Source organism: Lytechinus variegatus, chromosome 7, assembly GCF_018143015.1.
Source record: "Lytechinus variegatus isolate NC3 chromosome 7, Lvar_3.0, whole genome shotgun sequence".
In the NCBI taxonomy this organism is placed as follows: domain Eukaryota; kingdom Metazoa; phylum Echinodermata; class Echinoidea; order Temnopleuroida; family Toxopneustidae; genus Lytechinus; species Lytechinus variegatus.
This window is the reverse complement of record NC_054746.1, coordinates 20702294-20729343: the sequence shown is the minus strand read 5'-3', so window position 1 is coordinate 20729343 and position 27050 is coordinate 20702294. Positions and strand designations below refer to the sequence as shown.

Here is a 27050-nt window from a genome sequence, read left to right as displayed (position 1 = left end):
CGTCTGCTCGCGCGCAGCTCCAGTACAGGACCAGTACCATATTATCATTAAAATGGATCATTAAAAAGAAAAGATTATTGAATTCATATAAAATTTAATCAGATCTTCAGTATTTTATATGAACAATGTCATACTGTACAATTCTATGTATGAACAAATATAATGCATAATGGTCATAATTTGTTGCTAATTTATTTGAATGTGATTGAGTAGCAGACAACAATACCGGTATTATGAGTAACATTAATAGTAGTTTTAAAAAATATATATAAGCATTAAAAATATTGATCATAATCATAAAAGACCATTTAATAATATATTTATTGTTTGTATATTTTGAACAAAAAATCAATGCCATTTTATCCCGAGCAAAGTTAAAAAATATATATATTTGAAAAATAAATTGATGGCTAAATTACCACAGCGTACGAATGCAAACAAACAAGGAAATTCGTAACCAACTGCACAATCCTCTCGGAAATTTGAACTATGGTGAGAATTGCTGTACTTGGCTGCGGCCTAATGGGTACTAAAATTGCCGGTAAGTATTAAAATGTGTTATTGGTTGACATAGTTCTTCTGGTCTGGCTCAGCCAGGCTCAAGAAGAGAGATCTAACCCACGTCCACGGCACGGCCCACCTAGCTAACCGAGGGCGAGACCGAGGGAGCTCCGGCCCGCGAAAGGAGCCGGATCCCAGGACTCGTAGGTGTAACAGTTAGCAGGCTTAGGCAGACATATTATACTCTCCAAAAATGAGGTAGAATGGGGTCACAATAGCACTCCAGGAAAGATTTCCATATGCACCCTGGTAAAAATGATAGAAAAATCTGAGGTGAACAAACCGCAAGTCTCAACAAAAGAACAATGAATCATGATCATGACATGACTAGTCATGCTAGTCTTGAAGTTGAGGACGCAATGATGATGATTTTTTTAGATATGTCATATACTTCTTCATCATTGACGTCTTGACACTCTCTCCATAGTGTCTTCAGCGAAGGACCAAAACAAAGATGGATTTCCCAAGAAATCCATCTTTTTAAACCGAAATCACGAGAATTCTATTAATTCTTACACCTTCCTACGCCTAATGCATAGGAAGGTTTTAAATATTATTATATAAAAATATAAAAAAATGAAGATTTCTTACCTAACTGATGCCGCCTAGACCTCTCGTTCCACATGTAAACAACGGAAATACAATAGCGTCGACCCTTGAACCGCTTATGTATGACGTACAAGTTTTTCCGGAAAGCAATGCAGTCTTATAACGAACAATTTAGAGATAAAAATTCTTATTTAACAAATATTAAAATTTATTGCGTGATCATAAATAATTTATATATATTTATATAAATTATTTTCAATCAAAAATAAATTTTAATATTTGTTAAATAAGAATTTTTGTCTCTAAATTGTTCGTTAAGACGGCATTGCTTTCCGGAAGTACGTCATACATAAGCGGTTCAAGGGTCGACGCTATTGTATTTCCGTTGTTTACATGTGGAACGAGAGGTCTACGCGGCATCAGTTAGGTAAGAAATCTTCATTTTTTTATATTTTTATATAATAATATTTAAAACCTTCCTATGCATTAGGCGTAGGAAGGTGTAAGAATTAATAAAATTAATAGAATTCTCGTGATTTCGGTTTAAAAAGATGGATTTCTTGGGGAAATCCATCTTTGTTTTGGTCCTTCGCTGAAGACACTATGGAGAGAGTGTCAAGACGTCAATGATGAAGAAGTATATGACATATCTAAAAAAAATCATCATCATTGCGTCCTCAAGACTAGATCATGACATGCATGACAAGACAGTTACTTGAGTTATTATAAACTTAATTTTGTGGGGGGGGTGCAGCCATATGGAACTCTTTCTGCACCCCACCAAAAATAACAAAAGTATTTTTCACTGTTGCTTTACTTGCTTACCTTAGTTGGACTCGTCCTGAAGAACTTTGCTTCGTTTTATTAAATCTGCAGTCAAGACCTCATCCTGCTAGTGCTGCTACTTTTGCTACAATGTAGCAAGAAGGGCTGATACTGTGTAAGGGGTATTTTAACGATTATCAGCTGATATTTTGACTTGTCTAGATTAAAAAAAAATACTGTTACAGGCCTACCCCTATGAAAGACATTATACCGAATTACAACATGGTGATGAAAGGCGATATGGGTAATGTTAAATGGATTCCATTGGTTGTAACCTTGTAAACTTGAGTAATAATCTTACAGCAATCCCAGCGAAATCTCCAATTCCAAAAAAATTACCGTTATCACCCTGATGAAACCGACATTTTACTGAGTTACCACAGGTTGAAAAGGGGTAATGGGTAATGTTGAAACGCTTCCATTCCCAGACAGCAAAGTATCTGGATCACATATGGTTTTATCTGGGATATCTGGGTCCCATATGGGCCCACACGGAACGGGGATGAAAATGTATACTTGAACCCACAATACACATGGGGCCCAGATAGAACCCAGATGGAAACAAGACCTCCAACCCATGCGGAATCCATTAATATTGGGTAAATGGAGTAATATGAAAATGCTGGCAATATTAGTTACTCACAAATACATGTATTCATTACTACAATACTGCAATGATTCCACCCAGAAAAGTTTCAGAAAGATATGCAGTTTATATATCATATTATTCATAATCATGACATTTAATTTTAGAAAAATGTTTTAGGGTTAAATAATTGTTAACCTTAATTTGTCAAGTGTTGTAAACTCGCTCAATATATAGAAGTCAATGTCAGGACTTGGTGGATAGGTTTAGGATAGGATTAGGATGTCGGACTTTAGGATAGGATAAGATGATATGGCTTTGAGTAAGGAGTTGTAAAAATGTGCTTCAATGACCTTAAAGACACTAATAATTTTTTTTTAATGAGCCCACAGTAATTGGGTAATATGGGATAATAAGATGGCAAATATAGCAATCTTCAACGCTTTATATATATATATATATAAGCATCAAAATCTGTAGCCATCTCCTTGTATTAGCCTATATTATACGACGTGTCAAACTGTAGCGAACTAGTTCACAATTTTTCGGATCTCCTATACATGAGGGGGAATTGTAGCGAACTAGTTCGCTATTTTTTCGGATCTCCTCTACAACACGACGGGAAATTGTGGCGAACAAGTTCGCAATTTCTCATCTCCTCTCTAATATTATAGAGCGTGTCAAATGATAGCGAACTAGTTTGCAATTTTTCGGATTTCCTTTATATAATATACGAGAGGGAATAGTTGCGAACTAGTTCACAATTTCACATCTCTTCTCTATATATTATACAACCTGTCAAACTGTAGCGAACTAGTTCGCAATTTTTTTGATCTCCTCTACATATACGAGGGGGAATAGTTGCCAACTAGTTTGCTATTTACGGAGGGGAGGGGAAAGAGAAAAAAGAAAAGAAGGGATTTAGAGGAGGGAAAAGAGGAAAAAGAGGAAAGGAAAAGAAGAGAGTACTGGGGAAGAAGAGGAGGAGGGGAAAGAGGAGGAGAGGGGAAGAGGAAAAGAGGACTGGGTAGGAGAAAGAGGATAAGAAGAGAGAGGAGGGAAGAAGGAAGAGGAAAAGAAGAGGAAGGAAGGGAGGGGAAAGAGGTAAAGTAGGGAGAGGAGGGGGAAAGACCCGGGGAAAGAGGAAAAGAAAAATAGTCTTATATCAGTTATAATGACAAATAAAATATTCATTTATAATTAACATAAATATGCAGAATTTACATGAACGCTTCCATTTCAGCATTGCAATTTTGTCAGCACGTTAGTATTGATTAATTCCAAGTACGTACACAATTTCAGAGTTTTGGGTCAACCCTTGGCCGAAATCCCCCCCCCCCACCCGGCTGGGATGTGAGTCAATAGGTCTGGCCTGTTTAGTGTCAATTTATTTAAACTATAGTTTTAAATTTAATTGCTTACAAATAAAATATAATTTACCTTTCACGTACTTGGAGCAATATTTGTATAGTTGATTAAATTAAAAAAGCTTAAAGGTAATATTGCTCAGGGGCCTGCTTGTGGTAATAATATTATGGGGAAAACTTAGGAGTCCTCTTCCTTCTTTCCCCTCCCCTCTTTCCTCTTTTACGTCTTTCCCCGTCCTCCCCCTTCATTTCCTCCACGATCCCCTCCCCTCCTCTTTCTTCTATTTTTCTTTTCCTCTTTCCCCCTCCTCTCCCTACTTTACCTCTTTCCCCTCCCCCCCCCTCCTTCCTCTTCTTTTCCTCTTCCTTCTTCCCTCCTCTCTCTCTTCTTTTCCTCTTTCTCCTACTGCTCCCCAGTCCTCTTTTTCTCTTCCCCTCTCCTTCCCTTTCCTTCTCCTTCCCATTTCCTCTTCTTCCCTGGTACTCTCTTCTTTTCCTTTCCTTTTTTTCCTCTTTCCCCTCCTCCAACTCCCTTCTTTTTCTCTTTCCTCTCCCCTCCGTTAATATCAAAATAATTGCCAACAACTCCCCCTTGTACAGTGCGTATCAAAAAAAGTATACACTTAGAAAAAATCCTGTAAAATTATATTTTTCTAATTTCTTGAAGGTTTTTCCACATTTTAACATTGGTACAGATCCATTTAAGCATATGACGAATTTAGCTAGTAAAATTGATTTGAAGATATCTTTTACCTTTCTTAACTTGTTTCCTTGCCCGAAACACTTCGAAGAGTGCATTGCACCCCACCCCACTCCCCTAAACACCGAGGCCATCGTGACGATATTTGGTTTACACTGAGCTGTGATTTACATGACATGGCTTAGGCTTGATTTTCATTTTGTTAATCATTGTCAAGGTTGTGAAAAGTGTGGAGAAACAAGTATTTAATGAAAAATGAAATGTAAACACACCTTAAATGATAAAAACTTAGTGGAAAAAATGCTGGAGATGTCTGATATAAACTTTTGTTTCGATTCAGTTATGTCCTCAGATCCAGTTGGCACAAAAAGGGTAAATGTTGTGCTAAGTAAGTGTTGAAATTTCAATTTTGGTGACAAAATAGTTACAAAATGCTTGAATGTATCCATTTGATTTCAATTGACCAAAAGTGCAAGGGAAATGTATGAGAAATGTGTCGCAGGGTAAGTTTTATTTCGCCCTTTCCCCTTGACACAGCGTGAAAATGAGCATTTCTGCGCAAACAGATTTCTGCGAGCTTTACAAATTTGGACAGTGCTCACTCAAGTGTAACATTCTGTCAAAACTTTTACTTTCATTGGATAGATGAGACCCAAACCCAAGTTTATATGTAAAAAAATTACCCACATGTTTTATATATTTTAATTCCCAGGGCTTTTTCAAAATGTAAACTTTTTTTGATATGCACTGTATATGTAGAGGAGATAAAAAAAAATTGCAAACTAGTTCGCTACAGTTTGACGCATATTGTATAATATATAGAGAGGAGATGTGAAATAGCGAACTAGTTCGCTTCAATTCCCCCTCGTGTATATATATAGAAGAGATCCGAAAAATAGCGAACTAGTTTGCTACAATTTGACACGCTCTATAATGTATAGAGAGGAGATGAGAAATTGTGAACTAGTTCGCTAGTTTGACACATTGTTTTGTATATAGAGAGGAGATGAGAAATTGTGAACTAGTTTGCAACAATTTCCCGTCGTGTGTATGTAGAGGGGATCAGGAAAATTGCCAACTAGTTCACTACAGTTTGACACTTTGTATAGAGAGGAGGTGAGAAATTGCGAACTATTTCGCAACAATTCCCCCTCGTGTATATATAGAGGAGATCCGAAAAATAGCGAACTAGTTCGCTACGATTCCCCCTCGTGTATACATAAAGGAGATCCAAAAAATAGTGAACTAGTTCGCTACAGTTTGACACGTTGTATAATATAGACTAATACAAGGAGATGGCTAAAAATGTTGACACTTATATATAAGCGTTGAAGATCGCTATATTTGCCATCTATAAAACACCGAGGTAATATTGGGTAAATGGAGTAATATCAGGTGGTAGCATCATGAAAACTTGTCCTTTAATGAAAGCAAAATAGAAAGAAGAATACTTTTTTTAGCAGTGAAAAAGTTAACAAAAAATTGAAAAACCCACAAACTTTGAACAAATCTAGTAGTTTCCCAAGCGGTAAGAGTTCCTGTTGCAACAGCAACCCAAAATGAATTAGGGTACTTAGGGTTATGTTTCATACAAATCATTTTTGTTTAAGTAAAGTTTGTTGAAATGTTTCAAAGCAGAATAGAAAGAAAAATACTTTTTTTAGCAGTGAAAAAGTTAACAAAAAATTGAAAAACCCACAAACTTTGAACAAATCTAGTAGTTTCCCAAGCGGGAAGAGTTCCTTTTGCAACAGCAACCCAAAATGAATTAGGGTACTTAGGGTTATGTTTCATACAAATCATTTTTGTTTAAGTAAAGTTTGTTGAAATGTTTCAAAGCAGAATAGAAAGAAGAATACTTTTTTTAGCAGTGAAAAAGTTAACAAAAAATTGAAAAACCCACAAACTTTGAACAAATCTAGTAGTTTCCCAAGCGGGAAGAGTTCCTTTTGCAACAGCAACCCAAAATGAATTAGGGTACTTAGGGTTATGTTTCATACAAATCATTTTTGTTTAAGTAAAGTTTGTTGAAATGTAGTTTTACCCATGCTTGATTCAGTGTGTTTTTAATGACCCCATGAGTGCCTTCTTCCCATGGGTAAATCTCAGAGTATCATCGCTTTTAAAAATTAAATCAGTAGAAATAAAGAAAAGTTTGTACTTTCATCTAGTGTTTTGGTTTTAGCATGCAAAGGTTGTGAATTCCTCTCAGTCAATCTATTATGGGAGTTAAACTTAACAATATAAGTGTAAGAATTTGAAGATTTTCTGAAATGAGTGAGTGATGTAACTTGTTAGAAATAGAGCCAATGTATTTTTCATTTCATTTCCATCACAGGATGCATGGCATATCATGGGCATCGGGTGAAAATATTTGATGTCAATGCATCAGCTCTTTCTGTTGTTCAGGAGAATTTAGACCAAGACAAAGATGAATTACATAGAGACGGGCTGATGACACACCCAAAGTTTCTGGTAATTATCAATTTGATGGAATTATCGATAGGCTAATTATGAAAAAAACCATTGATATCAGAACTCTTTAGTGACAACCCAATTCCAGAAAGCAACTAGTTTAGTCATGGATATAACCATAATTTTCAGTTCAGATTGGATATTGATTACTGGTAATCTTTTTGACAATGGTTTATATTTTTATATTTGAGTACGAATGTGTTGCTATGGATTTTTTATGCTAAAATTCTGAAACTTCATACGATATCTCAATGTGATCCCCTGAAATATAATTTCTAGGTATAAAGATGGGTTCAATTATCTTATCTGGAATTACATAGTTTTGTAATGATTAAAATTTCTTATGGTTATGCTCCTGATTTGATGAATGTAAAAAAATAATCTTGGAGTGAAAATTTGATCATTGGGTATTGGATAATGATATTTGTTGGAATGTCATGAAAGTTGATGATGGTGATGATGATTATATTTATGTTGTAGATGATTGTTTTTTTTGTTATTTTCATCATTATCATCTTCATTATCATCATCATTGTCATCATCATTATCATCATCATCATCATTTGTTACAATAGACTTGTTTATACATGGAGTGTAGTGAGAGTATTTTCATTTACAGGGAAACATTGAATAGATCAAGCATATATATACATCGAGAAATAGGCTCATAATTTTTTTTTTAGTATTCAAAATTAGGAAAATGTGCAAACTATTGAAGTATGAAAAAGAAGTAGAGTAGAAATCATTATGAATTTGAATGTATTCTGTATTTGATTTCTAGGGGCAAGTATTGTGCATGAGCCGATTAGAGGATGCAGTAGATGATGCAGAGTTCATCTTTGAGGCTGTGATTGAAGATTTAGATGTCAAAAAAGAATTGTTTGAAAGTAAGTATTGGTCTTCTGCTTTTCTGATGATCTTCCATTTTGTCTATTGATTTTCATGCACTTCTTATTGTTTTGAAGGCTTGTATATGTAGGCCTACATTCATCTCTGATTTTTTAATTGGAATGGGTGCTTCAAATTTCTAATTATTTTGATTTCTGAGTCTGACAGTTATTAATTTTCAGTTTGATTTTTTTTCTTTATATGCTTGGCTCACCAGTAGTGTCACTGGACTGGACATTAAGTTTACTACATAATAATTAGCATCATCATTGATGATAGATATATCCTTGTAATTCTGCCTTTTGACTCCTTTTATTTCTTTACAATCATTTCAATCATACATAATTGAATGTTCTGCATATCTTCATCTTACACTTCATTTTTATCATTCATCTGTTATTGATCTATAATTTCAATGAATAGACATGCATTTATCTAAGATTTACTGGTGATCAGTTTAATTCTATCATACTGAACTGCTTTAAGTGAGTCCATATTTATGTATATGTAATCTTATTTTAAACCGTCAATAAGCTGTAATTTACTGTCGTATTTATTTATAAAACTTACTTGCATTTCTTTCAATATGAATGTTGTATATTCTATAGATGCGTATGAAAATTTTATATCTTTAATTATCATTTTCTAGTCATTATTTAATTTCATAATTCAGTTTTTTTTAAATAAAATTGTGTCTTTCTACAAAATTCTATAAAATCATAATGGTCAAATTTTACTTCTTCTTCACGGAATAATTTTCAATCTATGAATATAATTTTGTCATTCTTGGTGTACAATTATTTCTTTACAGGGCTAACTCAGATGTGCAAACCAGATGCTATTATTGGCAGTAATTCTCTTCAGTGTAATATTGATGAAATTGCAGAACGGGCAAATTGTAAAGAGGTACATATCAAAACCTAATTGTGCATGTGTAATGGTTTTAACACCGTAAATCTGTAAGCCATATTTATTTAAACCAAGAAGAAAGTAACATCCTATGGGTTTTGCGATGAGCCAGGTGCATTGACGTGCTGGTGCATTGCCATATTCATGCAAAAATTATATTCTGTTATCCATACTGAAAGACCCTCTAGATTTTAAAATGAACTTAAAACAGCACCTAAACCCAATGTGGAAGTAAAGAGGATTTATAGGGGTTTCCATCGTGTAACCCTTTTTCATTCAATGATGTCACACTGTTCTACTCACTGTATTGTTCTACCAGCACTGTTTGTTTATATTTAATCAAGAGTCGGTGTCTGGGGTCAAATCAACTTTCATAATGACTGGCCTTAAGAGCAACAGTTAATGTGTTGCTTGCAAGAGAATCATGTTGCTTTGAGTCATAGATGAGTTAATGATTCCTTTAAATGCAACATTTGTATGTTTCCCATAGCTTCCTATAAATATAGCCAGTCACTGTCATTAACTTCTGGCCTGATATGTTTAGCAATGACAAATCATCGCACGCACCACAAACCGTCCTCTCTGCGCACTTCGATGCGAAAATTACTTTTGCAGAAAACGCATTTAAAGAAAAGTTTTTTTTTAACCAGCAATAAGTGCACCTACAATGAGAGCAAATTATTTACCAGTGTCTTCGTTAAAAAGTTCAGGTTCCAAAGTTTCATCCCGTATCTTTATATTTTCTTAAAGTTAATTATTTACGCCACAGTGGGCAACGTAACAGAGAGAACGGTTCGTGGAATAGATACAGTGCGCTTAACTTTCGCATCGAAGTGTGCAGAGAGGACGGTTCGTGGTGCGTGCGACAAAATATTTGCCCCTCTGATTTCAGTGATTCAAGCATGTAAAAAATACACATTTTTTAAATACAAACTATAATAAAGTCCTACTGAAAGGATTCATAGAAAATGACATCGTGCATTCCCCTAAATTATTACAGTGGTCTCCAGGGAAATATGGCAAAGGGCAAAATGATAACAATTTTCCTTTCCTGTAGGATTTGGAGTATTGTGCAAAATGCAGTTTCCATTTGCAATCCAAATGCCTTGCATACATAGGAAATAAAATTGCTTGTTGGACTATTGCAAGAGCTAATTTAAAAATGCTTTATAATTTCTTTTGTAGTCTGTTTGTATTGTGAATGTAGCTCATTTTTAGTTTGCAATGAATACTCTGATATAAGTTGCATTCCTAACTTTCATTATATCAAATACACATTGATGGTATACAATCACTCAAAGAATATCTTGTATTCGCTCATCAAATGAAAATGAAAATTTTAAATGATGTTGATTATTGCTGTTATCTGTTAGATTGTATTTTTTATTTCTCCTTTAATACTAAACAAACCAGAGGATTATGAACCTGAGGTTTCTTCATCCTGTCTACACAATTCCTGAAGTAGAGATTACTACAACTAAACACACAACACCTTATAATGTAGAGAAAGGTGAGTTCATCCTCAAGAAACTGTTGTAATAATCTATAAACAACAAGTTATCATATATCATGGAAAGATCTCTTTTTCTAAGTGAAGTATAGATTATCTCAACCAGTATTGCAAGACTATTTTATTGGTCCATGAATGCATCAATTCATACAAAAAAAAATCAATTTCCAATTGCTATTAAATACATACATGTATATGCACAAAGATGAATTATACAATTCATCATTACAATTTAGAAAACTATACATACACCAGAAAATAAATAACTTGGTAATGACTTTTTGCAATAGCTTAATACCCCTTAAAATTAATAATTCATATGTATGGTGATAAGATATCTGTATGCTGCTATACCCCCCCCTCCGCTTTAGCAAACTATACAAAAACAAATGAAACAACACCTAATAATGTAGGGAAAGTTTAGTGTATGTATTTGAAACTGTAATAATGAACATCAAATTACTATACATGTGAAAAAATGCATTATCCTATATCGTGAGCCTCATTTTTATGTGGTTTTCTTCATGCTTTGATAAATAAGAGACATTGCTTTAAAGTAAATGCCTATGATAATTGATTTAAGCAATTCTTAGTAACATACCTGTACTGATTATCAACCCTTGAGATAACCATTTCCAACTGCTAGCCTTTACCATGTTTTTCTACAAGATGTTTGTGTTTTTTAATTTAATAGTGAGGCAATTATTGGAGAAGATGGGCAAGACTCTCTTTTATCGTTCGGGTAAAGAACCTCTCATCCTCTCAGACATCCAGATAGCTTCAAGAAAATTGGGTAGGTTTGAATTTTGTTATTAAGAATATTTAAGAATATAAGCAAAAATCCATAGAAGAATGTCAGAAATTAAACATTCATGAAAAGCTGCCTTTGTCTTTCTCTTTCAAAAAGCACATTATTGGTAATATCAGCCTTACTAGTATGCACCTCAGCATCCTCAACTTATAAAACTACATAATCATCACACAATGGTTTTATGCACACCAGAAATATGTACAAATCAGTAATTGGATTTTGTACTCTGTTGCTTGTTAGAAAAAAATAAAGAGTTCACTTGTAGCTCTCTTAATGGATTCATTCTCATGGTAATTAGTTTCATTATTAGCTCTTTTGAGAGAAACTAATTCTGCATTTTCCAATCAAATTCCTTTTGTATTTTGTTATTTGATCCAAATAACACATTAGCTTGAGTAGCATACTTTAGGTAAAGGAGACGTACAGAATATGAAGAATTACAAATTTCAAAGAATATAATCAATAGGGCACATGTAAACAGTGTCATTGAATCATTTCAGCATATCTTATTGGCTACATTTTTGTCTCACCTGCATAGCAGAGTGAGACTATAGGCGCCGCTTTTCCGACGGCGGCGGCGACGGCGGTGTCAACATCCAATCTTAACCTGAGGTTAAGTTTTTGAAATGACATCAGAACTTAGAAAGTATATGGACCTAGTTCATGAAACTTGACCATAAGGTTAATCAAGTATTACTGAACATCCTATCAGAGTTTCATGTCACATGACCAAGGTCAAAGGTCATTTAGGGTCAATGAACTTAGACCATGTTGGAGGAATCAACATCAAAATCTTAACCTGAGGTTAAGTTTTTGAAATGTCATCATAACTTAAAAATTTTATGGACCTAGTTCATGAAACTTGGACATAAGGTTAATCAAGTATCACTGAACATCCTGCATGAGTTTCACATCACATGACCAAGGTCAAAGGTCATTTAGGGTCAATGAACTTTGGCCTAATTGGGGGTATCTGTTGAATTACCATCATAACTTTGAAAGTGTATTGGTCTAGTTCGTTAAACTTCGACATTAGAGTAATCAAGTATCACTGAACATCCTGTGCGCATTTCAGGTCACATGACCAAGGTCAAAGGTCAATGAACTTTGGCCGAATTGGGTGTATCTGTTGAATTACCATCATAACTTTGAAAGTTTATGGATCTGATTCATGAAACTTGGACATAAGAGTAATCAAGTGTCACTGAACATCCTGTGCGAGTTTCAGGTCACATGATCAAGGTCAAAGGTCATGTAAGGTCAATGAACTTTGGCCATGTTGGGTTTCTTTGTTGAATAACCATCATATCTCTGTAAGTTTATTGGTCTAGTTCATAAAATGGGGACATAAGAGTAACCATGTACCACTGAACATCTTGTGCGAGTTAGAGTAGTTTTCAAAGTCAGCACTGCTGCTATATTGAACTGCGTGATTGTCAGATCTTGGGACTGAAATTCCCAGTCTGGTAATAGATTTGGTTCTGTTTGAAACGAAAGTAGTTACCACTTGCAATAATCACACAATCATTCAATATCTATATGTAACATAAATTTAATTCAGAGCGACCAGCTCTATAAATGTACATATAATTAAAGAAATTGAACAATCAGAATTAAATCATGAATCACATGCATATCAACATAACATCAAACTGTATTCAGCAGTTAACATCAGCATGAATTAACCTATACTGAATATGTTGCAATAGGTATCTAATGAGAGTGATTTATTTATATTTAATCAAGGCCTAATAATTCGGCATCCAAACATGACAATATTTTTGGTTATTAATTCCACCAATTAAGTTTCATCAAAAGAGGGTTTATACTTGGATGAATACCTACACTGGACCGTAGTATATCTAATCTGGTTATAATTTAAATAGTTCAGAATAAGGACCCCTTCGACATCGTCAATGACTATCGTTGGTCCGATGAATATAGTCGTCTAAGAGCGAACTGCGGTGGCTTCGACGACGCGAAGTAAAGCGAGCGAACTCTCGACGAAAAGCCAGTCCAGAATCGCGGACGAAATGATGAGGGCTGAGAGCCACAAGATTGCTACGATGAATCACAAGTCACGAACTCTGAGTTCAAGGGATGAAGTACGAGCCCAGCTCGTCCCTAAAGAGAGTAAATAAATAACCATCTCCTAATAGACAAGGTCCAGTAATAACACTATAAATGTTCACAAGTCAGTTACGATATACTAGCTTGAATTCACTGAACTACTTACGGAAAATAATGTAAAAACAAACTACGGTATCTTTTATCCCTAAATAGCAAAAGGAAATCTCTCTTCTCCTAGAAGTATACTTCTCAGTTCAATGAATATTTACATCAACTATATCATATACAACATCAATAAACTGATCCTGGCTATTACTCTTGTTCAGTTCACAAGCCATATATCACATAACTATCAGTTTAAAATATATGGGAATCGTCATTGTCATTGAGCGTATAAACCAACAATTCTTCCATAATAAAATGTCTCATTTAGTAACATTTAATTACTTCATCTTTATATCATTACTTCATGTTTAGTTGGTTTCACAAAGTTTTCATTTATGAAATATGATTTACTATACAATACAACAAAGCATTTAATATTCTTTGCACTTTAGTGTTCAATACTCCAACATTAATCATAAGCAAAATAATTACTGAATTTCTGTTTTCTTTGAAAACACTAAGTTTTGCTTTTAATTACAATAATTAATTATACCAATAAAATAGTGAACTTACAGTTCTTTGGAACAGTCGTGCCTGGTGAGATGAGGGCAGATGTGGTGGCTTTACCTGGCCTGTGCTGCCTGGATCCAGCCTGCCAACGATGGGGATTAAGACTCCGCTGTGCCTGCACTACACAGCCTGCAACATACACCCAAAGTAATGGCCTACGAGAACCACACCCTCACACTCCGAGTTAAGACCAAATGTGGAAGGGTCTTCCTCTCCCGAGAATCAAACGATTTCTGATTTGCTTTTACTCAAACACCACTCCATCATGACTCTCACAAAGACAAAGTCATTAACATTCTCAATATTCCTCTGCTTTACTCTTCCACGCTGAACATATCCAATTAAAACTACTTAACTATCCAAGCTTTAATTTCACCTATTCAAAACTCCCATCTCAAACATTCTCAACAATCTTTTCCTCTCATACATAAAAACAAACATCTATAGAATTTTAGAGACCCATTGAACTTAACTAAATATATCAAGTTAAATGACCCAATGCTCATGACCTAAGATTGTCAAGAAGTCAAAGTAAAATTCTAATCCTTACACCCCAGCGGGTTTGATCACTTACTTAAAGATACAGTTGATTGACTCTGGGGCTATGACAAGAGTCAACCACCCAAATTCCTTTTATTATATACAAGCTGAATGGTTACTAGGGGTTAACACTAAATAGACTTACAGTCGCATTGTGACATATCTCCCCTTCCTTCAAGAAATTTCTATAATTTTTGGAGTGAGTTTCTCCGAACCTGGAAGGAAAATCAAACAATATATATATATATATACAAATATAAATGTATTTACAAGAAAACCAAAAACACTCATCCTGGTTTCTGCTTCATGTAGAATCATTATCCGGTATCCTACTTAGGTAGTCTGCACCGACGTTCTCTACACTTTTGATCGCTGTGATGGTGAACCGGAACGGCTGTAGTAGCAGAGCCCATCTCAGGATCCTTGCGTTTGCCACCTTCGACTTGGCAATACATTTCAGAGGTTGGTGATCCGTTTCTAGGTGGAAGTGCTTGCCATAGAGATACGGTTCAAACTTCAGAACTCCCCATACAACCGCTAAGCACTCACGTTCCATGACTGAGTAGCCTTGCTCTCTTGGAAGTAGCTTCTTGCTGGCATAGGCGATCGGAAACTTCTTACCTTCTGTTTCCTGAAGCAAGATTGCCCCGAGGCCATTATCTGAAGCATCGGTCCTCAAGATGAAAGGGTGATCTAGGTCTGGAAGATGGAGGATGGGTTCTCTAGCGAGCTTCGTCTTCAAGGTATTGAAGGCTGCCTCTTCTGCATCTCCCCATTTCACGAGAAGTGGTTCCCCCTTCTTCGTTCGATCAGTCAAGGGTACTGCTATGGCTGCAAAATTCGGAATGAATCGCCTGTAATAACCTACAAGACCTAGAAAGGATCGAAGTTGCTTTTTGGTCTTCGGTCTTTGAGCTTCTTGCACTGCTTCGACTTTGTCTTGCACTGGCCGAAGCTCTCCTTGACCTACTCGATGACCAAGAAATTCGATACTTACACATCCGATTGTACACTTCGTTGGTCTGGCCGTCAAGTTGGCCTTCTTCAGTCTCTCGAATACCTCCCGGAGGGTATCCAAATGTTCCTCAAAACTTACCGTGTGAATCAAAATATCATCAATGAAGTTGTCTACATACTTCAATCCACGGAGTAGATCTCTCATAATCCGACTAAAACTTGCTGGAGCGTTAACTAGCCCAAAAGGCATACTTCGAAATTGGTACAAACCTTCTGGTGTCACAAATGCCGTCAACTCCTTGGCTTCTTCTGTTAGGGGTACCTGCCAATAACCTTTGGTTAAATCAATTTTAGTGAAATACTTGGCCCTAGACAATTTAGCAAATATTTCTTCCTGATCGGGAATTGGTTCTGCATCAGTTATGGTGACTTGGTTTAATTTGCGATAATCACAACAAAACCTAATAGACCCATCTTTCTTTTTTACCATAACAACAGGGGATGCGTAAGGGGAATTGGACGGTTCCACTATCCCTAAATCCATCATCTTTTGAACCTCTTCGTTCACCTTACCTCGCAGAGCATGTGGCAATGGATACGGCTTACTCTTAATGGGCTCCTTAGTGACAAGTTTAATGTCGTGCTTACCTAGGTTTGTTGATCCCGGCATATCTGTCAAGACTTCTTCATACTCATGTAAAAGAGAGTTGACTTTCTCTTGCTGGTCATCATCCAGTTGTGGACTGATTTGCACATCGTTGAGTGATTCTGTAGGGTTAAGATTAGGGAGATGAAGAATGTCTTTTCTTACCGAAGGGTCCACATCTTCACTCTCTCCTTCACAATCCTGGGATACGTCCTCGTCCACTACAGAGACACAAACAACATCAAACACTCCCGCACTTACCTCTTCTCTCCTGTAATATTTCTTCAGAAGGTTTGCGTGAAATGTCTTCGTCTTCCCGTCCAAATCGATTTTGTAGTCGAGAGGTCCTACCTTCTGCACCACCTTGAAAGGTCCTTTCCAGTGCATCAACAACTTGTTGTTGTCGCTTGGAAGTAGAAGAAGAACTTCGTCGTCGACTTCAAATTTTCGCTCCTTGGCTTTCTTGTTGTACTGTCTTCTGTATGTCTCCGCTGATTTGCTGAGATTCTGCTGGGCAAGTTGACACGTCGACTCCAGCCTCTCCTTCAGATCCAGTACGTATTGGTAAGTAGTCTTGGTATCTGGCTCGTCAACCTCACCCGTCCAGAGCTCTTGAAGAATAGCAAGAGGGCCTCGAACTGCTCTCCCATACAGGAGTTCAAAGGGTGAGAAGCCTGTGCTCTCCTGCACTGAATCTCTGTAAGCAAACAAGAGGGGGTTAAGATACCTTTCCCAATCCTTGGGTCTTTCTTCACACATTTTGCGGAGCATGGACTTCAAGGTACCATTGAAGCGTTCAACTAGCCCATTGCAAGCAGGATGATAGGGTGTAGTAGTCATCTGCCGGATGGAGAGTAGACGACTCACTTCCTTCATCAGCTCTGATGTGAATTGGCTGCCACGGTCTGTCAACACCTCTCGTGGTATCCCTACCCTGGAGTAGATGTCCATCAGTGCCTCCGCAACCGTCTGTGCGTCAATACGGCGAAGCGCTACTGCTTCTGGGTAACGAGTAGCATAATCTACAACAGTTAGTATGAATCGGTTACCTTTACTACTAGCCGGCTCTATCGGTCCAACCAAGTCCATCGCCACACGTCTGAAAGGTTCATCGATGAGAGGGGTTGATCCCAGAGGTACCTTCGTGACCTTTCCCTTCGGCGAAGTACGTTGACATGGCCCACATGACCGACAATACCGGACTACATCTGCATGCATACCTGGCCAGAAGAAATGCATCAAGATCTTTTCACAGGTCTTCTTATTCCCTAGATGACCACCTAGAATCGACTCATGAGCCAGTTTTAAGACTTGATTTCTGAACTTGGTGGGCACGACAACTTGTAACAGAACATCTGACCCTGGGGTTGCATCCATGTATTCCCTATAGAGTACATCCTTCTTAAAGAAAAAGCAAGATGAATTTCCACCCTTACTTATCTTCTTTTCTCCTTTCTCAGCGGCTTTCCTAGAGGCATCCAACGAGCTGTCTTCCTTCTGGGCCTGGATGAGATTATCCACTGACGCAATGTCTTCTAGTGGCTTGGGTACAGGAAGAGGAGGCCTTGTCCGTCCCGCCTGCCGCTTCTGCCCTCTTGTCTCCACTGCACTGCCTTGATGATCTCCTGGCGTCCAGTCTCCGTCTGGATCAGCTGGTTGCCTCGCTCCAGGAATATTACCTAATACAAGATCATAAACAGGGGTTGGTACACATAGAGCTTCTACCTTACCCTTGAAGTATGGAGTATCTATGTCGATTTTGGCACGTCGGAAGTTTCTCAGCGTCCGGTCGACGAGCAAACACGTCAGCCTATCTCCAAAGAACTGCTCTTCACGCACCAACTCATATCGGACGATGACTGTTGTGCAACCACTGTCGCGAAGAACATCCACGGGCTTCCCATTCACCAATCCATCGACGACTGGCATCTCCACTTCTGATCCACTCGCCACTGCCGATAGTACCGGTAGAGTGTCACCAGATGCCAACTTCACTCCGCTTCCATCTTCTGTGAGATTCTCCTGCACGATTAGACTCAAACTCTTGTGGTTGAAGTGTCCGGCCATCTCTCTAGTGTCGGTAGGTCCTGCTGCAGCATCATCTCCAGCTGATGTGTCTTCTGCTGACCTGCCTGCGACAACACTGGCTCCCATCTCTCGACGACCTTTCTTGTTTGGACAATTAAAAGAGATATGTCCAAATTTATTACAATTGAAACACTTCTTGTCATCAAATTTGGACTTACCCGGTTTTTCAGACTTAGTGTGACTAATTGCATTGTTATTACTCTTATTCACATTAGGATTTACATTTTTAGAACTGGACTGATGGGCTTTATTCATTCTCCTTATTCTCATATCTGCATGGGCTTCATTGAATTGATCAGCTAGATTTAGAACTTCCGACAGATTACAGGGGTGACGTTCCTTAATGAACATCAATAATTCTTTTCCACATGAATTATATACTTGCTCCTGGATGAGCAAACTCTTCAGACCTTCCATATTGTCATCATAAGAGCTTAGCTCAATCCAATGATTGAGATACTTCTCAATCCTGCAAGCGTACTGCACATAGGTCTCACCATTATTGGGTTTAGCGTACCTGAACTTAGTCCTATACCCTTCTTCTGTAAGATCATACCCTTTAAGAAGTGAGGATTTTACTGTTTCATACTCCTGAGCCTGGGACACTGTAAGTCTTGAAATTATATCAAGAGCCTTACCTGACATCAATGCACACAATGCAGGTGCCCATACTGACCTATCCCAACCCACAATTATGGCGTGTTTCTCAAATCTAGACAAATAACTATCTAAGTCATCCTTTCCTTCTTGAAAAACAGGGAGGGGCGGAATACTAGGCTTATGTGAATGCCCTGCACGTGAAACATTTTCTGTCCTATTATTTTTCCTTAACTCTTCAAGTTTAATCTGTTTATCTAATAACTCTGATTCTTTTTTCCTAGCTTCATCCTCGGCATTCCTAGCTGCAACCTCAGCACTCCTTGCTGCTGCTCTTTCATCTCTAGCTTCTCGCACACATCCATCAACATATGCTCTCAATTTATCACCCTCTAAACCAAACTTCTCTCCTTGTGCAATGAACTTGTCTCTCTCCATACTGTAGGCCACTCCACAGGTTTAGTTACAAACTTACCATATGCAGACAGTTTACGCAGCGCAATGAAGTCTCGATGCACACAGCACTGGCACGTACAGGCGTACACGCAGTAAAGCCTCCTTGCCCTGACCTCCACATGCACCACTGTCTTCTACAACCTTGGACCTACAACAACTTTGTAAAAACAACCAAATGGAAAAGAGATCAAAATATCATTATCAGATCTACATACAAGTATAATTACAATCAATGATAACAATCATTTCATTATTAACCTAACCTATCAAATGGACAAGAGAGTCCCTTCGTGGTCGCCAAAATGTCAGATCTTGGGACTGAAATTCCCAGTCTGGTAATAGATTTGGTTCTGTTTGAAACGAAAGTAGTTACCACTTGCAATAATCACACAATCATTCAATATCTATATGTAACATAAATTTAATTCAGAGCGACCAGCTCTATAAATGTACATATAGTTAAAGAAATTGAACAATCAGAATTAAATCATGAATCACATGCATATCAACATAACATCAAACTGTATTCAGCAGTTAACATCAGCATGAATTAACCTATACTGAATATGTTGCAATAGGTATCTAATGAGAGTGATTTATTTATATTTAATCAAGGCCTAATAATTTGGCATCCAAACGTGACAATATTTTTGGTTATTAATTCCACCAATTAAGTTTCATCAAAAGAGGGTTTATACTTGGATGAATACCTACACTGGACCGTAGTATATCTAATCTGGTTATAATTTAAATAGTTCAGAATAAGGACCCCTTCGACATCGTCAATGACTATCGTTGGTCCGATGAATATAGTCGTCTAAGAGCGAACTGCGGTGGCTTCGACGACGCGAAGTAAAGCGAGCGAACTCTCGACGAAAAGCCAGTCCAGAATCGCGGACGAAATGATGAGGGCTGAGAGCCACAAGATTGCTACGATGAATCACAAGTCACGAACTCTGAGTTCAAGGATGAAGTACGAGCCCAGCTCGTCCCTAAAGAGAGTAAATAAATAACCATCTCCTAATAGACAAGGTCCAGTAATAACACTATAAATGTTCACAAGTCAGTTACGATATACTAGCTTGAATTCACTGAACTACTTACGGAAAATAATGTAAAAACAAACTACGGTATCTTTTATCCCTAAATAGCAAAAGGAAATCTCTCTTCTCCTAGAAGTATACTTCTCAGTTCAATGAATATTTACATCAACTATATCATATACAACATCAATAAACTGATCCTGGCTATTACTCTTGTTCAGTTCACAAGCCATATATCACATAACTATCAGTTTAAAATATATGGGAATCGTCATTGTCATTGAGCGTATAAACCAACAATTCTTCCATAATAAAATGTCTCATTTAGTAACATTTAATTACTTCATCTTTATATCATTACTTCATGTTTAGTTGGTTTCACAAAGTTTTCATTTATGAAATATGATTTACTATACAATACAACAAAGCATTTAATATTCTTTGCACTTTAGTGTTCAATACTCCAACATTAATTAAAGGCAAAATAATTACTGAATTTCTGTTTTCTTTGAAAACACTAAGTTTTGCTTTTAATTACAATAACTAATTATACCAATAAAATAGTGAACTTACAGTTCTTTGGAACAGTCGTGCCTGGTGAGATGAGGGCAGATGTGGTGGCTTTACCTGGCCTGTGCTGCCTGGATCCAGCCTGCCAACGATGGGGATTAAGACTCCGCTGTGCCTGCACTACACAGCCTGCAACATACACCCAAAGTAATGGCCTACGAGAACCACACCCTCACACTCCGAGTTAAGACCAAATGTGGAAGGGTCTTCCTCTCCCGAGAATCAAACGATTTCTGATTTGCTTTTACTCAAACACCACTCCATCATGACTCTCACAAAGACAAAGTCATTAACATTCTCAATATTCCTCTGCTTTACTCTTCCACGCTGAACATATCCAATTAAAACTACTTAACTATCCAAGCTTTAATTTCACCTATTCAAAACTCCCATCTCAAACATTCTCAACAATCTTTTCCTCTCATACATAAAAACAAACATCTCTAGAATTTTAGAGACCCATTGAACTTAACTAAATATATCAAGTTAAATGACCCAATGCTCATGACCTAAGATTGTCAAGAAGTCAAAGTAAAATTCTAATCCTTACACCCCAGCGGGTTTGATCACTTACTTAAAGATACAGTTGATTGACTCTGGGGCTATGACAAGAGTCAACCACCCAAATTCCTTTTATTATATACAAGCTGAATGGTTACTAGGGGTTAACACTAAATAGACTTACAGTCGCATTGTGACAGTGATGCAGGTGAGACGGCCAGAGGCATTCCACTTATTTTTCAGGAATCTGTAATGTATCATGTTTTCAAAACTTGACTCCATATTTTTTTGCTTGGTTCAGACAGCAGGATGTCAATGGATTTTAAGGGAAATAAGACTTACAGAATATCCTTATGTGAACAAAATATTAATTAATTGATGCAGAAGGCACATGTGTCTAATTTCAGCATATATCTTGTTGGCTACATTCTATTTTACCTACATTCTGAAAACTGTTTGATGGAATTGTCATGTTTCATGTTACTTGGTTCAAACAGCACGTCGGCAGCAGATATTGAGGCAAAGGGGACTTGCGGGATTCCCTCAAAATGATGTACCAGGCCTGGGCCACGATGGCAATACAACACCTATGCAAGATGATGAATGTGGTGAGTAGATTCTAATTCTACATGTATGTTGGTTTAGAAATAGCTACCAGAATATAACGACCTGCTATTTCATGATACCTTGTGCCATTTAGTGCCACATCAATGAAAGGTAACAGCTGAACTGTGAAAGAACTGTCCATGTTCTCATATTGCTATTGTGTAGTGCAAACCAAGATGGTTCTTGATGGTGTCATTGCTGGTGCATGACATCTAAATGGAAGTAGTTGTTTGACCTGTTTCAGATTTTATTGACAACAAATCTCATAGTCTCTAATGAAGTAGTGTTCAGGTGGATGGAAAACAAGGCTATTTTTTGAAATAGTATGGGATGGTGATCCCAATTGGTCTGGCATAATAGCTTTAATTTTTTTAAGATAGAAAACTGCAATGCAAATCAGACTTTTCACTAATATAATTGGTTCACAGCTGTGTGCAGAAGTACTAAGCACATGTACTAGTATGCAGACAGTGGTCTATGATATTATCTCTTGCAATTTTTTCTTTGGTCACCTCATATGTCTATGACTTTAAATGTTTGAGCTTTGTTTTACTATGTTTCAACATCCATAGCATGTTTTTTTTTTTTTGGGGGGGGGGGTTTTAATAGCAAATTCAAACTCTAATTTGAACATTAACCCATGTCACTGCTGTAAATCTTTTCTGTTAAAATTTGTATCAGGGCAGTGTTACCCTTTAAACGGCATATTTGTTTTGATGTTTAAAATTTGTTATTTTGTTCATCTTTTATCATTATTTTTCATTGATAAAAAAAAATGTGAGTTTATGATTTGTTGAAGTTTACCGCAATATTCACACCAGATTTCAATACCGTACATGCTCTCATCCAATATTTGAAATTATTCTTTTCTTTTTACTGACACATGCATGCTACATGGTGTTTGTACTAACAAGCATTCTACTTTCATGGTTTGACATTTCAGCCACGAGTAACGAATCCGACTGCGCAATTTGCATGGACCGAAAACGTGACTGCCTCCTGTGCCCATGCCACCATCTCGTCACGTGTCATGAATGCGCGAAATCGCTCGTAAATCGCCAGGACTGCTGCCCGATTTGCCGGAAGGAAATTTCAGAGATCATTCGGGTGTTTACAGCTTGATGCAATGATGATTAAGAACTTTATTGCACAGGGTTTCCCATCATAAAAGAGGCTTCAGGGCCTTTATGCTGAACTACAGTTTTATTGATACCATGGTTTATCTTGAGTAGCCAAAATTGTCAGAAGTAAAAAAAAAAAAAAAAATGTGTACAATTAATGTTCATTTTTTGTTTGTTGGACTTCTGGACCCTGTAACACGATAACTTGCAAATTGTAAAATGACATTGGCCAATCAGTATCTGTGTTGCATTGACACCTATCCCTTATCTACCAATCATGATAGTTGTACTAAATTGCAATTGGTCATAAATCTATAGTGTCACAGGGTCCTAGTCTCTTGATATGATGATCCAGAAAACAATTGCACTTATCATTCCCAGACAACCAATATGATACGAATACCAAAAATGCTTACAATTAATCAAATATCTATGTTATGTAGAGATTAATATTTCATCTGGCTACATGTGGTTAAAACATATATGTAAAGCTTTGAGTTAAACCAAGGGGTGTGTTCCTTTGTACATTAAACTCAGCTTTACACATGACTGTTGACATGTTCTTGGGATGCCAAGTCAGATTCTTAACCATTCGGATTCCCACTTGCTATAAGTTGAAGTCAGGGCCTCATTTTACAAAAAGTTATGATTGATCCGATCAACCTGAACTATACGGAAATCCATCAATGTCATAATTTTTCTCCAGGAAATTTGCACAATGTTTCTTGTAAACAAAGAGAAGCATACTGAATTTTCAAGAAAACAATACATCATATGTATAAAATATGCATTTGGATGTCGACGTTGCTGGCTTTTCATAGTTGTGGTCGATCGGATCACTTGCAATACTTTGTAAGACGAGGCCCTGATCTTTGTAATTTAAGATTCTTGTTGTTAACAAGCATAAGCATATGAATGAAAATTTTTGAAATGTCAGGATTTGATATTAAAGTGCTATAGAAAATTCACTCTCACTGTGTTATAAGAGGGAAAAAAGGGGTCTCATATTTTGCCCCCATGAACAGGTCAGTCACAAGTCATGTGTAAATTTATGGGCAATTCACGATCAGCTTTGTATAACGCCACAGTTCAGAATGTTGGTCCAGGAGTATTTACTCACTAAAATGAGAGCACCCAAAGTGAGTTGGGATGCTATTGCACTCTTCTTGCCCACAGTTGGAAATATTCATTCATAGTATGAACTTTTATTATGAATTATTATAGTAGTCTTTGACCAAAATCATTTTTATGTTCTTCAACCAATATTTAGATGTTTAGAATATAAAGATCTATTCCACAAAATTTAAATGTATGTACGCAAAAGGTAGAAAATGTTTTAACAGTCACTTAAATGTAGTAAGCTATTAATGAGTTGTTGAATAGGTTGGTGCAATATTGTATAGCTACATTTAGTGTGAAAAAATAGAGGCAAATATATAGTTAGAAGCGATGAAATACTTTTGAGTCTTCAGGGCCCCGTCTTATGAAGAGTTACGATTGATCCAATTTACCTCAAATGTATGGAATTTCATCAGTGTCATTTTTTCTACAGGAAATTTGCACAATGACTCTTGTAAATAAAGCAAAGCACCCTCATTTTTTAAGGAAACAATGAATGTATGAATGAAAAGCATGTCTAGAAAATATTTTGAACAACATGCATGTAAGATGTTGACGTTGCTGGCTTTCCATAGTTGTGGTTGATCAGATCAATTGCAATTCTTTGTAAGATGGGGCCCTGGAGTCTACTTTAAATATTTAATAGTTGTTGACTGTAGAATTATCTTTCATATGTAACAGATTATGTCATTAGATAATGGAAAGCCATTTTTAAGATTTCTATGATTGTATACAGGTATTTTTCCAGTTTTTGAATACAACTCTCATGCTATTTTTCTCTGTATCTGAAACAGGAATAGCAATGGATATCTATAGTTTATTTCATATATATCTGTTTTTAGCTGCTCATCGCAGATGACCAAATTAATTGTGTGGATTGTATTGTTTGGTGTCAAGCATATTGCCATACTCCAAAGACATACAGTATGGTATAGAAAATCTATTAGCATTTATTACATCTTGGAGGAGCTTCTTTGTATGCTTCCCTAGGAGTTGAGAAAGTTTGCTATCAAGCCACTATGCAATGCATTGGCATTGATATACCTGTCAAGTGCTTATTCAATCGTAATGTGATTTTTTTTTCAATGGTAGTGCTATTTCTTTTTCAATTTTGTAATACTTTGCCATTTATACTGCCTTGCATATTGTGTACATATTTGTTCTTGGAGATATGATGATAATTGTGTCACCATTTAAAAATTTTATGGTATATCAACAGAAGACTCTTGTATATTCACAGGATTGTTCTAAATTTGTACAATTCATAATATACACAACAAAAAAAGTAAGTCCCCCCTTGAACAAAACATCAATAATTTCCGAACCAATTCGAATTATTGATATATTTTTACATGAGCGTGTAGGTATTTTTATAGGCTACCCTCTGAGTAAATGTTATGGACGTATTTTACGTCATGCTTCAGTGAGCACCGTCAGAAGGCAAAAATGTCACTTTTCAAAAGTCACAGGCCAAATATCATGACTTTGATTCCATTTTACTGGAACTAATTCCACATTCTCATCATGAAAAATAGTCAGAAGGCTTGTAAAAGGTACTTTCTAAAGTACGATATAACTTTTTTGCTAAATTTCATGGTTGAATAAACACAAGTCCAAATTTGCAATAATTTGATTTTTTACCCATTTATATCACTAAGAATGAAAGAATATGATGACAGTTATTTTGGGGAAGAGTATCTTCAACAATATTCATCGTTTCACGGTTCAATGAACATTTATTAAAAACAAAAAATACGATTTTCAAATATCATAGGCAAGTTTTGTTTCATTTTGGTAACTGAAAATGATCTTTTCTCAACTTTTTCGTTATGTTCACGACCATTTAACATGCTTCAATGATTCAAAGGCGTTTAATTAAACATTCACGCTTGAATGAACATGTGGAATGTGATGCTCTCTTTTTTACGTTATTGGAAAAAATGCAATTTGTAACTATGGATATCTGTTAAAAACCTCCTTGCATAGTTCATTTGATTTGATTTTTATGAAAATCCCGATATTTAATGCATCAGTGAGCACAAAATATTCGAAAATTATGCAAATGAGAAGAAAGTTCAAAGCCTTGGCCCCACTCTGTGCCGTGTTGAATGGTTATTTTGGTGTGCGCGCCTTTTGGATAGTGTTACTCTGAAGCCATGTGCGAAGTTTCATGAAAAAACTGTTGGCAGAAGTAGCAAAAACCGTCCATGAAACAAACCCTCATTTCATATTTGTGAAAATTTTGACTTCTTCTCTCATAGACTTGTGTACATTATGAGTGCATATGTTTAAGAATAAGTAAACCCTTATTCAATATGGTGGAACTTTTTTTCAAGGCTGTCTTTAGCAATGTCATTTGGCAGTAATGTTTATTAGCCTATGGGCAGAATTCTGTGCAAAAATGAAATCGATATGTTTATTCATGGATGAGTGAGCACGCATCAAAGTGGGAAAATTGGTATTGTCAATGTCACAGACTCATTTTAAAGAGTCATAAAGTGCATATTGAGGCAAATTAGGTTTCAAATGTTTTTGTTTTATCATCCATCATTTCTATCACCACACACTTTTCGAACTTAAAACATTTTCATGGTTGAGCGAGCACATTCGAAAACTTAGGAATGAATACTCTTTATACGGCATAAATGTATTCTTTTCGTAACAATTTTTCATGATCAGTTTAATTTATGGGCAAATTAGTGGTGGACCCAGAATTTTAAAATGGGGGAGGGGCCTATAATCGGGGGAGCCACCAACATTTTCAAATTTTAACATGATCTATAGCAAGTTGTAAAGGATACTACCATAACCCCCTATGATGATACGTCACAATACAGGGGCCGCGGAACGGTTTTCAAAGTGGGGAGGGGGGGGGGGTAG

General features: G+C 36.5%; 1 protein-coding gene across 2 annotated transcripts; it reads left to right on the top strand.

Annotated features, from left to right (window-relative positions):
• Positions 1-399: 399 nt before the first annotated feature.
• Positions 400-25467, top strand: LOC121418707 (3-hydroxybutyryl-CoA dehydrogenase-like). 2 transcript variants are annotated; one of them, XM_041612767.1, is made up of 8 exons: positions 400-541; positions 6927-7063; positions 7845-7950; positions 8763-8857; positions 10274-10370; positions 11065-11163; positions 21822-21932; positions 22874-25467. In XM_041612767.1, exons 1-8 carry the CDS (start codon positions 490-492, stop codon positions 23050-23052), a joined length of 876 nt encoding a protein of 291 aa, XP_041468701.1. In that variant the 5' UTR covers positions 400-489; the 3' UTR covers positions 23053-25467. The 2 variants fall into 2 exon arrangements, with proteins under 2 accessions (XP_041468701.1, XP_041468703.1); XM_041612769.1 differs by lacking the exon at positions 400-541 and adding an exon at positions 1900-2050.
• The last annotated feature ends 1583 nt before the right edge of the window (positions 25468-27050 follow it).

Excerpts from the sequence above, each read along its gene's own strand:
- LOC121418707 (XM_041612767.1), top strand. The coding sequence starts at position 490 with ATGGTGAGAATTGCTGTACTTGGCTGCGGCCTAATGGGTACTAAAATT. Across the intron at positions 7,951-8,762 it reads CAAAAAAGAATTGTTTGAAA|GGCTAACTCAGATGTGCAAA; the intron begins GTAAGTATTGGT and ends ATTTCTTTACAG. Across the intron at positions 11,164-21,821 it reads GATAGCTTCAAGAAAATTGG|CACGTCGGCAGCAGATATTG; the intron begins GTAGGTTTGAAT and ends TGGTTCAAACAG.